Source organism: Podarcis cretensis (genome assembly GCF_951804945.1).
Source record: "Podarcis cretensis genome assembly, chromosome: 2".
NCBI classification, from domain to species: domain Eukaryota; kingdom Metazoa; phylum Chordata; class Lepidosauria; order Squamata; family Lacertidae; genus Podarcis; species Podarcis cretensis.
The window spans coordinates 55,691,865-55,708,354 of NC_137171.1; the positions used below are offsets into that span (position 1 = coordinate 55,691,865).

The 16,490-nt window shown below is 43.5% G+C and overlaps 1 protein-coding gene across 10 annotated transcripts in view; it reads right to left on the bottom strand.

The window, feature by feature from the left end:
* Positions 1 to 16,490, bottom strand: part of ARHGAP26 (Rho GTPase activating protein 26) — a 215,783-nt gene that overhangs the window by 88,091 nt on the left and 111,202 nt on the right. For all 10 annotated transcript variants that reach the window (XM_079967947.1, XM_079967952.1, XM_079967949.1 and 7 more), the window contains 2 exons: positions 16,321 to 16,395; positions 2,405 to 2,489 (listed from right to left, as the gene is read on the bottom strand). In XM_079967947.1, coding sequence (XP_079824073.1) covers positions 2,405 to 2,489; positions 16,321 to 16,395 — 160 coding nt within the window. The remainder of the gene's footprint in view (positions 1 to 2,404; positions 2,490 to 16,320; positions 16,396 to 16,490) is intronic.

A 16,490-nucleotide genomic window follows, 5' to 3' on the forward strand; every position in this document is an offset into this window, starting at 1 on the left:
ATTATTTGATTTCTATACCACTTAATATATTTTTAAAAATCTCTAAGCAGTGTACAGAATTGAAGCAACACAGACAACTTAAACAAAATTTTACAAAAATACTGAGTTACATAAATACAAAGATACTAATATATATAAATCAATATCAATTCATTATTTTTTCTGACACAACTTCCCTCTCAATCTCCAGGTTCTCACTTAGGGTCCAACAAACTCTCAGCTCACCCACAAAAGTCTAAAACTGAGTTCCTGGAAGCAGTGGACAGCACCCTAGTCTCTCACTCTAGACTTCCACTTTATGGGCAGGTCTAAGGTGGGTGGTACTTCTTCAGGCTGCCCACAACTGAGTCCCATTCAGCAGCACTCTCCACACCCAGTTCTAGGTGCAGCAAGTTTGTTGAGTTTCCCGGGATCCAAAGAATGGGGGAAGGTCCCTCCTCTCCACTCACATCTTTTTCGTCACCCTCTGTCCCTCCTCTTTCTCCAACTGCTTTTATAATCAATACAACTGAACATTGCCAGCTGTATTCAGAAATAAAAATAATAAATAGGGAGGGGAAGGGGGGAAAGCTTTTATTCCTTTCTCTCCTAAAACCAAGCAATACTTCAGCATTAACAGATTGGGCATTATGCCAAAATTAAGATATTTGGATATTTTAATACACACACTGCAAATACTGCAAAATGCAGTAAAAATACAATAACCCCAAAGGCAATGCAATTATCATCTCCATAAAGTTTTCTTATCTTTGTCCATTTTGATACTTAAAGCTTTGGTTGGTCAGCTACAGACAAGAAAAGCATGAAGCAGACCAACACTGAAGAACTGAGAGCAGACAGGATCAGCTGTGTAACTACCAGTGAAAGGGCATTTTTGGAGGTGGTGATCCAAGTACTGAATAGCCCTCCCAGGGAGGTTCACATGCCCCCAACACTGTGATCCTCCACCTATGGGTGTTTTAATCACCCAGACCTTTTAAACAATATAAATTTCACAATATGAGCCTCTCCTGATGGGAGAAAGGGGATGATGAGATCTGAATACTGCCCCAGAGTCTGGAAATCTTCTCTGCCCTTCTCTCCTAAAGTTCAGTAACACCTTCAGTTAGGAATACACAGTGCTTGCTACCAACAAACGAATAGCTCTGTGTGGAGTAGGATCTAATCCTGTACACTGGATAGATAACAGCAGCTCTAGAAAGACCTATCAAAATGTATAGCGGTGGAAAGAAAGATAGATAGAAACTGGTGCTGAGATTGGATATCCCTCATCATGCTTGTGGTTTATGACCTGCTGCCAAATAAATTCTCACATTATCTTTATTGCCGCATGATTAATAGTAATGAATTTCATTTGTTTTGAGAAAGTGCCAAAGGAAATAGTGTATGTCTGGCATAATGTCGCCCTCCGCAGCTCCCTGAATTTCCTGGACAGGAGCGCCACTAAATGACATTAGCCACTCCTGCTTCATCGGCAAGCCAAGTTTTAGAGCAATGCTATTCATATATTTTAAAATATAGCCACATGGAGAACTCAATGCTGAAATGTCAAGTGAGGTTTACATCTGCTAGGAAACACTGAAAATAAGATGGGTCAGGGTTATTTTCCGACAGTGAAACGTCATCGTATGCTCAGGAATAGCATGGCCAGAAATGCAGTGTGTCTTTAGTGACTGGGTAAATCGTGGCAGAGTCTGTCAAGACTTACAGAGATGTACCACAGTGAGCTTCTGCAACATATTCTATACAAGATTCTGCATACTAATGATTAAGTGTTAAAGTACTTCTTTTACCAGGTAGTACCAAAAGACATGTGAACTGGTTAATGCCAATGCTACCTGAGTGAGTAGGATGTGCAGGGCCGGATCAGGGATAGCTGCGAAAGGGCTGCTTAACTTTTCTCATGTCCACAGTTCCTGCCTCAAGTGTCCTCTCCAAAATAAATAGCCAGGCTTCTTCTGGTATTTTAGCATGGCTGGTAGGGAATAAACTATTAATGAGACAGCCCACAGCATTTGCAGGGGAGAACTGGTTGGTTGGGGAAATGTTTGGGGAAAGGCTGCAGCAGAAGACCTTAGGCTTGATCCCTGGCATCTCCATGCAGGTCTGTCAGAAACCCTGGCAAGCTGCAGCCAGCTGTAGAAAATACTGAACTAGATGGATCAAATTATATGACTTGTCATAAGGCAGCCACCAGCATTAGGAGGAAATTGCAGGGTTGGGAACCCCAGGGAGTTCTACTCTACTCAGATCGTGGCACAAGCATTTAAGGAGGGAATCAGCCAGGGAAGCAAATCCTGAGCATGGAGACTAAGGGCTCCTGCTCATGGAAAGTAAAAAAGATAAAGTCAAGCAGGAGATAGGTATGGATGTGTGGAAGCCACCAGAAAACTACCACACTCACCTTAAGTATGTTTTCAGTGCACTGGTGATTGTTTTAATCTCCCACTCAGCACAGATGTCATCTTCTGTTTCGGCGGTTTTGGGATCTAAGGAGAGAGAAATGGAAAGGTAGGAAAAACAACAACATTCATTATCCACCATAGATTTAACCTGATTTTGTGCACTGCCCACACAGTCTTCCTGCTGCAACTTCACAATAGGATAGTGCTGCTCTGCTGCCCCTAGGAGCAAACAGATGCAATTGAAAGGACGTCAATGGTTACCATGCAAAGTCTTTGCAGGATGAGAGGCAGGGGTGGACTGATTTGATTTTTTCCTCATGTGTCTGGGCATTGTCCATGAAAGATACTGGGCAAGAGGGGATCATGAATCTCTTCTTGAAGAGGCTGATAAAACCACAGTATGTCATTGCCAAATGAGCAAAATCACCGCTATCTGGCATCAATGGTTTGCAGACACTCAGCAACAAGGGGAAGTGTTGCCATCAGTTTGAGGATGAGAATCACAAAAATGTAGAGTTGGAAGGCACCCCAGAGGTCATCTAGTCCAACCCCTGAAATGCTGGAATCTCAACAAGCGGTTCCCCATCCAATTTGAAACCATACCGGACCCTGCTAACTTTACAAATGTGCTAGCAGTTTTATTGCTGCACCAGAAAAGCAGGAGCAACATCGTTTTGGGTGTGCAACATGCATATAATTTATATGTGTGCAACACATACAAATTAAGGGCTTGTAAAACTTAACACAGAGATAATAAATCACATAAGTGGAATCAGACAGTCACTTTTGTGAAAATCCTACTGCCCTACCTTCTCAATAAATAGGATGCAGTGCAATACCAAATTGTATAGTATTTGTGGGATATTGTGATATATGGGTAAACAAAAAAAACCCTGACCAGTGCCTTGGTCCTTGGAATGGTAAGGTTTATGCCATGAAAATCCATATCTGATACACCAGCCTTCCCTAGCATGCTGCCCCAAACCCCAGTGTTGGTGGACTACAACTCTCATCATCCCAGACCACTGGCCATGATAACTGGGCCTCAAAGGATATAGAGTTCAAAAACATATGGAGGGCACCAAACTAGGGAAGGCTGAATACAACCAGCATATGCACAGATATAGAAAGGGGTGTGTGGTTACAGGTTACAGGGACTACACATGATTCAAGATTTTTTAGAACTCATTTTAGGCAGACAATGCATTTAAGCCATATTGTGGTCTAATGAAAACATTTACCAGGCAATAAAGGGGCATGCATATAAATAATTGTTGAGTAGCGTAGATATGGATACAGATTTTGGTTAAAATGACTGCCCATAGCTGCTGGAAGCAAATGAAGCACTGTGCTTGGGGGATTACACTGCAGTAGTAGCAAAGAGTGCTCATCATGCCTCCGGCTTGATGGTCCAGCAGCCCCCACTGGCAGGGAATCCCTGGGAGCTGAGAGTGTGAAATACAAGCTCACTCTCCACATATGCCCTGCCTGTCATAACGGCAGGCATTTTTTTCTACTAATAATTATAGGTAGCATGGCTGCACTGTGTCGACTTATGTGAAACAGCTTGTGGGTGACTCACTTCTGGCAGACTGGCATGTGTACTTGTATGCTTGCCCAGGGCAGAAACCACGCTAGACTCATCCTTGCAAAAATAAAAACAAAAAACAAAGATAGACATACACACACTCTCTATAGCCACTAAATCCAGCAGCTACATTTTGTTTGGATTGCAAAGGAGAAAATGAAGTTCTCACACAGTGCCGTATAATGGGACTTTGGCACAGCAGTGTGTCAGCAAATTATCCGCTGAGCTGCTTGACCCGGTAGACCTTAAGCTCACAACTTCAGAAACCTTTCGCCAGATAAGCACTCGTGCCAGACTGACATTTGCTGCTAGAAGGCAAGGAAATTCTGCTCATGAGGTTCCCACTGGCTTGCAAAACAGAAACATCTGCAAAGAGCCTCAGGAGACCTGCTAAGTAGCGTTCAAGAGCAAGGAGGATTGAGGCCAAATGACTTTATCTTGGCCAGTCATGATGAAGTATACGCAAAGGAAGGAGAGAAATCGTACATTTTAGTGGTGAATGGGCTTAAGAGGATAGTGGTAAGTGATTGCAGAGAGCTAAATACTTACCTAAATAAATTCAGCTAGCCTGTTTCAACTTATTGCACAACACACTCTAAAAAGCTGGAATGGGCTGGGCAGCTGTTGGCTTCTAGATGTCTAATTTAACTTTATTTTTCTCCTCCTTGCCTTTTGATGCCCTTGCATTCTGTGGTGTTCTTTCTTTTTGCCAATGTATATCCTTGGAGCCTGTCCGTGGCTTCTTTATTTTTAAAGTTCTTCTCCACTCCAAAGTCAGGTTAGCTCTTCCAACCATGAATGTGGAAAAGTTTGGGGTCAATGCCAAATCTCATTTAAAAGTGCCAAAATTTCAGAGAAATCTAATTTCATAAGCTCCAAACAGCTTCAAGGAAGTGTTGTGAACTAGAGGAGCCAAAACAGGGGAAGCTCTCTTAGAGACTTGCCATTTTGCCTGTAAGTCAGCTTTTCAGATTCACAAAACAGCCATATACAAGTAGAGGGAGAGAAAGAGAAATTACTCAAAGCTGCTGGAAAACACAACTATTTGTGTGTGTTTAAACCTATCCATTTAAAATAGATTTCTTCTTCTCGCTCCCAGTCTCAGGGAATCTCCTAAACAATCTCGTTTTCAGCACAGCCTGCCAGTCACCACACCTCAGAACAGATCTTCCCAACAGGCTGAGCACTTGGCTATTCTGATTCTCAAGCATTTCGGAAAACAAATAAAACCTGAAGTCATTGGGTGGATAGAAACTTAGTAAGAATTTCCTTACCCATGCTGGCTTTCATTGCCAACACAAACACTCATGCCATCACACAAAATATATTGATTAAGGAACAAATCAGTGCTTTGACTGGGTAAACAAATATTAAGGCCAAAACTAGCATTATTTACGTGGTGTTTAATGGCACACACAAAAAATCACAGAATCCTGTTTTAAAACAAAGGATTTCAAACCAACAAGAAATATACTTGGTCCAAGAAATTCATTTCACACTTTGTGCAATGTAATATAAAAATGGGAATGCAAGTTTCTGATTCAGTATCAGTTTATCTATTAGATAAGGAATTACAAAAGATCCTGAGCCTTTGAAACTACATACTAGAATCCACAGCAGTTGCATTATTTTATCTCAACCCTTTTTCTACACTCACCCTCCCTTCCAATCACTCTACGTTCTGAACCCAAACACCTCCTGGGTGGGTTGCTATCCCTTTCTGCCTTGCCCTTCTCAGTAATACATGTAACACAAAGCTGTCTTAAATCAGCAATTTGTCCATTGTGCCCAGTATGTTCTACTCTGATGGCAGTGGCTCTCCAGGGACAAAGGCAGAGAAGGTCTTTTGCATCACCTGCTAACTCTCAATTGGAGTTACTAGGGATGGAACCTGGTACCTTTTATATGCAAAGCATGTGCTCTACCACCGAGCAATAGTCCTTACTCTCAATGAAAGCACACTGAAGTCTGCCGATCTTCTCTTTTGGCCCCAATGTTTTGCTGGGGGGCAGGGGAGAGGTAAGGTGCAAATCTATGTTGTGTTCCAAACATATGTGTGGGCTAGTCAGTTGCGTCCACATATTAGCTCAGCTCAGGTGTTGAATAAGCCTCACAAGCCAATGTTTAGCACCATGCTGTGGCTCTCAATTAAGTTATCTGTGTGTTATAGTTGTAACCACACATACACCATCTTTAGGGAGTAGTTAGATTATTGGCTTGGGTAGGAAAGACATAGGATAAACTCCCCATGCAGTTATAAAGCTACAGATTGAATTCCCTTCTCTTCTCCGCCTTGCAAATGTGCATTGATTCTATTTTTTATTTTCTTTTTGAAATGCTGTTCAGTTTCTCTTGCACATGCACTTCCCCTTGGTTCTTCTCCTTTGGAATCATGTCCGAACCTCTATTTTCTATTTATATGATTTTCTTAAATAAAAATTCTCACCTCTCTTGCCTGATTTAGATGCTAGGTCTGGGCACAGGGACTATCTATAATGACTCCGGCACAGTACTTTCCACACTGCCACAGCAGCTCAGCCAATCGAAGGCAAAGACTTCATTGCCATAAGTACCCATTACTGTTAAAGCACCAATGTTGCCAAAATCCTGTAAGCTCAGGCACAGAAATGAACTTCAAAGGCTTGATTATGTTGGTCTCAAAGGCGAAAAGAAATTTAATAGCCCTTGCATATTACTCCATCTGGAATTAAAATCAACCTGGAGAAGACTTCCTGGCTTACGTATTTTGAAAGACTGTGACTGGAAAAACTACAGCTGGAGGGCAATAAAATCCACTCCATCCCAGGGTATTCCTTTTACCCCAAGGGTCCTCTACAGGAGGTGGGTTTTTGTTCCCCAGCTATGGTTTTCAGAGTGTAGCCTAAGAAGCATCCCCTATGCAAAAGAAATTAGAGTATTATCTGCATCCATTTGCACAGGAGCATGCATTTTGAGGCTGCATCCACAAAAAATGATGCTGGGAGACAGGAGTCATTTTTCCAGCCTCAGATGGGCTTGGAACTCATCTGAGTTAAGTAAACAGTCATTGGATTCCCTCCACCAAGTTTCCAAAACTAAAGGCCATATCTCTTGTGGGGCAGCGCCAAGAGCCAGTCAACAGACTGCCCCCCCCACCAACCCAGTTTTATTTTTAAGTGCTTATGAGGACCAAGTACAAATGTTCTTGAACAAGTCACCATGAAAGAACAGGCATTCAGAGGTTCCATTAAAGTAGTTAGGAAAGAGTGGGCAAACTACTGCAGAACCAAACCTTTGACCAAATCACAGAGACCTAAGTCTTTCAAATGAGCATGCATATTTTCCCTGATGATCCCCTCCTAGCTGTGCTGTGGTGAATGGCCACCTTCCAGCACTTCAGGCAGGAGAGAAACAGAAATGCCGCTTGGTCTAACTGGCACAAACACAGCCAGAGGGAATCCATAGCTTACAAATGTCTCCATAGCTGCAGCATGGAATAGCTTGAGCTTCCCTTTGAGGTTAACCTGAATAAGAAGCAATGATGGAGATCAATGGTGCACATTCACATGCATTAACCAATATTCTCAGATTTCCTTATTGTCCCTTTGATCAATTTCACATGGGTAATTTAAAGCACTTTTTAGTCATACTGGAATACATGTGTGAAAGACAGAAACAAAAGGCTTTAATGCCCCCCCCCTTCTCTCTTTCTCTCTCTCTCTGTGTGTGTGTCCATGCAGAGAAGTGGATTTCCAATTACATACAGGCTTTCAGTGGTTGTATCATTGTGAGCAGCTTGATTTAAAGTTCATTTTCAGTCATCCACTTGCCTTTCCTCCTCGTAGTACATATTTCAGAATATCTTTTTCTCTCCCTCCCCCCCACTTCTCTCCTCTCCTCTCCTCTCCCGTATATATGAGCATGCCTCTTTACAGAGATTGCTCTTCCCTTAATGGACATGTCTCTTTGGTCACCATTAACAAGGATCATCTTATAAAATTTTTCAAAAAATGTGCTACAAGAGAGGGTTTGGGGACTGAAAAGAAACACTGCTAGTTCAGGAAATAGAGCATAGCAGCAGAAATCACTATGATCCCTTGGTACTTGCTTCATTTCCTCCTCCAAACACTGACCACGTAAAAGGAGAATGCATATACAGTGGTACCTCAGTGGTACCTTACAAATGCTTCAGGTTACAGACTCTGCTAACCCAGAAACAGTACCTCGGGTTAAGAACTTTGCTTCAGGATGAGAACAGAAATTGCGCGGTGGCAGCGGGAGGCCCCATTAGCTAAGGTGGTGCTTCAGGTTAAGAACAGTTTCAGCTTAAGAACGGACCTCCGGAACGAATTAAGTACTTAACCCAAGGTACCACTGTAAGTTGTGGGCTCTGGACCACAGACCAGAGCAGTTTAAAGGCTGTTCACTGTCTGGCACCAGGCTATATGGCAGTACTGCTGCCAGGTTTTTGTTCCACACCATCCTTGATGAGCACCTTGACTGCTCATGTCCACCATTTGCCATGTCAGAGAGGAAACCTATGAATTTGAAGACAGTCACTTCACTAAGCAGGAGAACCACCAGAAGTGGCACTTAAAAGCAACAGAACAAAAACAGGTCTGGCTTCACAAACACTTCTAACAAACTGCTATATACACCATATAGCAACAACCTTAATTTGTGCAGTCAGATAGGCTCTGGATATGGCCATAACTCCCTGTTACTCATAAGGAGATCATGCTTTTACAGATCTGCAGCATTCATGCTATATTTTTAACTGTCCAAAATATATTGCATGATGAGTCCCCTGGTTCCCTACCACTTCATACAACTCTATGGAGAAAGTGAAAAGCATAGAGAAAACTATATTCTGAGAAAGCCTGGTGTGCCGGCTTCCCTGCTCCTGCTACTGCCCTTCATTCTTACTCTTAACTCCCTGCATTCAACCTTGCTTCTCCTAAACAAAAAACTGAACCTACACAGAACACATTTTCTAAGCCACCTATTACGCTTCTCAGAAGGTACCAGCCAATCCTAATGTTGTGGTTTCTTGGCTCACTGGTGGTTTATGGATTCTGATTTAGAATGTTGGCTTAACCATGATGGAGGTGAAGACTGCTTAAAGCTGACCACAGAACACAATAAAATGTCTTCCGCGTGCGCTAAGCTAAAAACAAGAGTTGTCTTTGTCCAGAGTAAAACAAACACTTGGTTTAAAAAAAGGGGACACATTCATTGCCTTTATTCCTAAGCAAGACACAGTTATCTAAATAGTTGAAGAGCTGGACTTTCTAATTTAATTCATTATGTGGCTGGTAATGCAATTTTACATGTCAACTCAAAAGTCATTGAGTTCAGTGGGATTTACTCCCATGTAAGTGTGAACAGGATTTCAGCTTAAAACTTCTAAGCTACTGAAAGTCCATGGGAGGCTTCCTTTATAAGACTGCGTTCTGTTCTGCGGCACGTTGACAGTCCTCATTCCATGGCAACACAACTGAAGGAACAAGTTCTTACGAGAATGAGCAGGATTATGACTCACTCCACATACTAAACAGCTGTCCTTCAAGCATACACCTGGTGAAGATGGTTGTAGAAAGCATTGCTTTTGTTTAGTTCCTAGTGAAATTTTACAGACTAGACACTGCACAAGGAAAGTCTCACAGGGAATAATAATTCTGTGTTTTGCAGCAGGGAAGCTGACACCAGCTTTCAAAATTGCACAGGATATCTGCAGCAAGCCCTCTCACAGCTGCTGCTCATGCAACACTATCCACAGAGGGCTCCAGGTTCAAGCCACATCAACTGTATAGTGCTTCCTGTTTAATACAGAAACGTCACTCCATAAACTCTTATGGCACTGTCACTTTCAATATTAGCCGTAGTTTGCTGAAACCTGATCCAGCTGCCATTTAAATTATATGTGAACCTGTCACGCTAACCACATCTGTTTCTAAATATAGGCCTGAAGTTGTGAATAAAAATCTGTCTCATTTGTTCCCAGATTCTGACGTGAACAGTGGGGAAACTTGAAGAGAAGGTGGGAAGTGAAGGGTCTCCATTCTGAAGATGCTACTTATGCAAAACTTTGTTCACTGAATGGAACACATAGACAATTGGGTAGCCACTTTCCAGACCCCATAGTAATTATAGCACAGGTACACTGAAATGCAATACTGAACACAGGTAGCTGCTTTATTGCATGTCAGATCACTGGGCCTGTCTAGTCCAGTGTTATCTACTCCAGAGAAAGGCAAACCTCAGGCTTGTGGGATCTACTTTGTTGGGTTGTGGGGTTTTTTTTACCAGAGCTCCAACTCTACTGGTTAGAACCAGGTGCAAAATATTGGTGGTGGTGTAGCAGGAGAAGGGGTCAGATGCAAAATGGCAGTTTTGGCATTATAGCCAATTGGCGATTCACTACAAGTCATCCAGAGATCTATCAATTTACCTTCTAGCCACTCCTGATCAACTCTGAGTGGTAGCAACTCCCTAGGGTCTCTTTTGTTCTATTTTGTTCTATTTTCTATTTTCACATTTCCCACTCATCAGCAGATTCATGAGCCTCTGCTAAAGCAATCAGTATAATTTCCTAAACATCTGTATAGGATGTTGACACTGTCCATCAACTGAAGTTCTGAACCTTGCAACCTCTGATTTTTCCCCAGTGTAAAAGGAAGAACAATTATTTTGTGTCAAGTTATTGTGAAGTGACAGGCCAGTTATTTTTTCTATTTCTCACTTTTCTCACTGTGATCCATCCCCTCTGCAGGGAGGTGGGACCAATTCGGATGGTCCGCCCCCGCCACTTAATGGATCCAAATGGTTTCCAGAGAGTGGTAGGGGATGCTTTATCCCATGTTGATGGCCTTTCAGCTGATTCCCTGGTGGCCCGCTGGAATGCGGAGTTAACCAGGGCTATTGACTGTTTGGCTCCGAAGCACCCTCTCCGATTGCATGGAGCCCGGAGAGCCCCGTGGTTTTCCACGGATCTGAGGGCAATGAAACAATCTTTGAGACGGCTAGAGCGCCGGTGGCGGATAACTCATTCCGAATCTGACCGGACACAGGTTAGAGCTCAACGTCGAGCCTACCAAGTGGCGATAGCGACGGCGAAGAAGAATTTCTTCACCGCCTCTATTGCATCTGCAGAAAACAGCAGCAGGAGACTTTTTCAGGTGGTTCACAATTTAGCGGAACCACCTGCAACATCGGGGCCCAGTACGGGCCACATGTTCTCCTGCAATGATTTTGCAAAGTTTTTTGCAGATAAAATCGCTCAGATTCGGGAAGAAGTAGACTCCACCGTGGGAGCAGGACCGTGGCGGGAGAGTGCTAGAGTTCTGTCTGGTCAAGTTGAGTGGGATCAATTCCAATCTGTTACCTCCGAGGATGTGGACAGGCTGCTTGGACGAGTGAAGCCAACCACCTGTCTCCTGGATCCTTGCCCATCCTGGCTTATAAAAGCTAGCCGGGAAGGACTGGGCGATGGGCTTCGTGGGGTGGTGAATGCTTCCCTCCGTGAGGGAGCCTTCCCAGACCCGCTGAAAGAGGCGGTTATTAAACCGCTTCTTAAAAAACCATCTTTAGATGCGGCCATGATGGCCAACTATCGTCCAGTCTCAAATCTTCCATTCTTGGGCAAGGTGATTGAGCGAGCGGTTGCCGAACAACTCCAGGCACGCCTGGAAGGAGCAGACCATTTGGATCCCTTCCAGTCGGGATTCAGGCCTCATCATGGGACTGAAACTGCCTTGGTCGCACTGGTTGATGATCTCCGGCGGGCTAGTGACAAAGGTGAGAGCTGTTTCCTAGTTCTGCTGGATCTCTCAGCGGCGTTTGATACCATCGACCATAACATCCTTCTGGACCGTCTTGAGGGGTTGGGAGCTGGGGGCACTGTCATACAGTGGTTCCGCTCCTTCCTCCTGGGCCGTGTTCAGAAAGTGGTGGTGGGGGATGAGTGTTCAGACCCCTGGGCTCTCATTTGTGGGGTGCCTCAGGGTTCTGTCCTCTCCCCCATGCTTTTCAACATCTACATGCAACTGCTGGGAGAGATCATCAGGAGGTTTGGGCTGGGTGTTCATCAGTATGCGGATGATACCCAGCTCTACCTCTCTTTTAAATCAGAACCAGTGAGGGCGGTGAAGGTCCTGTGTGAGTGTCTGGAGGCGGTTGGAGGATGGATGGCGGCTAACAGATTGAGGTTGAATCCTGACAAGACAGAAGTACTGTTTTTGGGGGACAGGAGGCGGGCAGGTGTGGAGGATTCCCTGGTCCTGAATGGGGTAACTGTGCCCCTGAAGGACCAGGTGCGCAGCCTGGGAGTCATTTTGGACTCACAGCTGTCCATGGAAGCACAGGTCAAATCTGTGTCCAGGGCAGCTGTTTACCAGCTCCATCTGGTACGTAGGCTGAGACCCTATCTGCCTGCGGACTGTCTTGCCAGAGTGGTGCATGCTCTGGTTATCTCCCGCTTGGACTACTGCAATGCACTCTACGTGGGGCTACCTTTGAAGGTGACTCAGAAACTACAACTAATCCAGAATGCGGCAGCTAGACTGGTGACTGGGAGCGGCCGCCGAGACCATATAACACCGGTCTTGAAAGACCTACATTGGCTCCCAGTATGTTTCCGAGCACAATTCAAAGTGTTGGTGCTGACCTTTAAAGCCCTAAACGGCCTCGGTCCAGTATACCCGAAGGAGCGTCTCCACCTCCATCATTCTGCCCGGACGCTGAGGTCCAGCGCCGAGGGCCTTCTGGCGGTTCCCTCATTGCGAGAAGCAAAGCTACAGGGAACCAGGCAGAGGGCCTTCTCGGTAGTGGCCCCCGCCCTGTGGAACGCCCTTCCAGCAGATGTCAAAGCGATAAACAACTACCTGACATTCAGAAGACATCTTAAGGCACCCCTGTTCAGGGAAGTTTTTAACGTGTGATATTTTACTGTATTTTTGGTTTTTATGGAAGCCGCCCAGAGTGGCTGGGGAGGCCCAGCCAGATGGGCGGGGTATAAATAAATTATTATTATTATTATTATTATTATTATTATTATTATTTAAAGCTTCTCTACTGACTGTATCTCCACCTACATCTTCCTTTATTTCCTCCTCTTGCCTTCTTCTCAGTTAAGGTTATCTGTTGTCAGCCTACTCTGCCTCCATCCTTGATGCTTTGCTATATATCTCAAACTTCTTATCTCCATCATTCCTTCTCAATACCTCCTTTGCAAAGCTTTTCTTCTCTGGACCTCCACAATCAACATTACCTAAAACAGTCAGTAAGCCTTTAGTTTTAAAGAGCCATTGGTCATAACAAATATACAGGCATAATCCAGTTGAGAGATACATTTTATCATAGGTGATTCTCAGCACACATTTCGGATGATAAAATTTTGTCTAATGTGCTGGGCTGCTAGGGCAAACATATTAACCTTATATGGCCGAACCTAGGCAGGTCTGAATCAGTACTCGGATGGGTGACCACCTGGAAACCACATTTATGCTGCTTTGGGTCCCAGGGTAGAAGAAAGGCAGGATATAAATGTAAGAATTCTGCTAGATTTTTGTAAGGCTTGAAATAGAAAGAGGGGGGCTTCAATACAAACAACACAATACAGCAATACACAACACAAACACAAACACAGTTAAGTACAAGATGAGGAAGGAAACATGGAAAAGGAAATACTAAATCCAGAAGCCTGAGAACATGCATAGTTCTCATTCAGGAATAAATACTAAAAAGGATCCAAAGGGTTGGCGCCATAGCCGAATGGCGGACTCCCTCCGAGCTCCGGAGGGAGCCTGCTCGGCAGGGGCTGGGTCCTACCGCACCGGCGACACGGGGACCCTCAAAAACCATGGGCGCTGAAACCCATGGACATGGTGACTCGGCTGGCACCTTTTGCGCCCCCCCCCGACCCGTGAAGGAGCCTTTTTAAAGGCTGCGGAGCGGGTGACAGGGGGGGGTGGTGCTTTGAGTCCTTCGCTTCCCCTGCCGAGCGAAGCCGCATGCCATTCGACGGAGAGCGCTGACTTCTTCTATTGAAAATCTGGACTTAAAAGAATAACCCGTGAGTAATCGGAACCTGGACTAAAAAGGAGGATAATTTTTTTAAAAAAATTCGGAGCGAGCGGGGGAGGCGCAAAAAGGAAGTCAGCCCCCCCCCCCCGTTGTAGAAGAGTTAAAGCAAAGGATTTGACAACTAAGATCGAGTGCAACCCTATTTTGACAAAGTTATTAACCTCGCGAGGGAAAATCATAAGACTGAGCTGGAGGAGAAAGGTGGAATTGAATTAAAAAGCAACCCCCCCCCCCCCGGAACCCTGGGAGCGATTTGTGAGAGCGCCGGGAGAAGAGAAATAGAGGTTTTGACAGCTGTCAAAGAGCTGTCAAAGCGGAAGAATAAAATAGAGATCTTTGTTACGAGGACTTTGCCGGTTACATTTGTTATAAATTGGATACAAATTGTTACAAACAAGGAATTACAAGTTATTTTGACTGGTGGACGTGATCTGGAAGGGAATTTAGTTATTGCAAACCACCTAGAGGAGTCGAGGGACATTACAAGTATTGTTGGCGTGGAATTTGACCAGAACTTTCTATCTCCTGGGAAACTGCAGAAATGGAACACTATTTTGTCTACAGAGGTCTACGCACTAAAGGAGACAATAGATTTATCTATTGAAGAATGAAAAGGACTTGACGTAATGTTTTGTTCTTGAATAACAAGCCTCTGCAGAGGAATTAGAAGCTTTTGGAATTGGAACATTTGTGCAGGAGAGCAGGGAAAAAGAAAAAAAAAAAAAAGGAGGAGTGAGATCAACAAGAACAACAAAAATAATAAGAACTGGACAAAGTTGGAAGTGGGAACATTTGGGACATCCAGATTTGACAGGTTTAAAGGAATAAAATTGGGGCTTTCACTCCTAGATATAAAAATCTGGATGGAAGAAATGGGCCTTTTTTGAGACAGACTCCTTCCAAGATTGGACATTCGAAACTAAAGATGACTGGGAAAGGACTATGGTTTAGAGAGATGTGGGAACTCCAGGAAGATATCAGACGTCGAGGAGCATTGGGAATGCAACCGGGAAAGGGGGGAGGGAAATTTGGAATCCAAAGGGCGTAAAATTATTTTTTTACTTTTCTTCTATTGTAATCTGTATTGCATATTAAAGGGGGGAACTCGCGGAAGGGAACAGGTCGATTTTAGGGGATGGGAAAATATTTTTAAAATTGAGTCAATGATAATAAGTTTAAATTTGGGATAAGAACTTGTTGAAATTTTTTTTGTTTATTTGTAAGAATTGGAATACAGGAGGGGGAGGGGAGGGGAAGTCCTGAAAAGATTTTATTGGGAAAAAGATTTTATGGAAAATCTTAATAAATATCATTTAAAAAAAAACCAAAGGTTTGATTTGGGGAGACAGAGAGATATGTAAACTTAAGCAGAAACTGTAATGATTCATTTACAAGTTACAGATTTACATGATTTCTATGACTGAAAATTCCACTCCAGTGAGGATTTGACACGATACTAAAAAAAACCACACCATTTCTTTTCACAGCAGATTGTCTCAGTTCCTCATTAAAAGCATCTACCATTGTTATAGGAATTTTATGGTCTTAGATATATGGTAATGTTCATAACTGCACATACATAGATCAACACAGGAAGACCAACCTGGAACCATTTTGATTCCTAAACTGACCAAATCCTTTCTCTGCAAGGTTAAACTGGAAAAGCCTCCCCTATTGACTCTTTCCTCACAAATCCTGTCTCAAGAATATGTCTGTTTGAATAAGGTGTGAGCCTGTGACCTAACCCAGGAAATAAGTATTTTACTGCTACAAAAGAATGGCCAGGCTCCCCAGGAAATCCAATCAAGTAACTTCCCAGACAGGAGATAAACTGTGACAGGAGAAAAACAACATTTAAATTTCTGTGATGTAGGTGGGATGTATCTGAGGGGTGGTCTTAGGTTACACCCCTTCTGTGATGTATGCATAATGTTTCTGGGGGTGGTCTTGATCTACAGGATGGGAATTTCAAAAGTCTTTATAAGCCCTTGCACAGCAATTTTGGGGGTCCTACGCCTTTCCTGCGAGTGAGGGGAGCACCCTGTTGCAACAGATCAATAAAGATCAAGCTTACTAGCTGCTTTGCTTCTCAATATTCTCTGGTTGGCCTCTGTTATTCTCTCCTACCAATAGGGAACCTATGTAAGGACTCTATATGGGCTCTTGGATACCCCATAAGGGAAAAGGGCATATTTTTTATTTACAACATCATCACACTTGGTGTCAAAGAAAAATAGCAAACTGCTTTCTTCAAAATGTACTTACCCATTAAAATACTCAATAGCTTTTGAACTCTGGAGTTGACACCAACCACTCTATAGAGACCTTGCTCATGGATCCCTAAGAGGAAGAACATATTTTATTTAAATTAGTAAAATGGTAAAAATAAATTTAATGTTTATTTTAAAATAATGTATCTCCAATAGTAACATGAA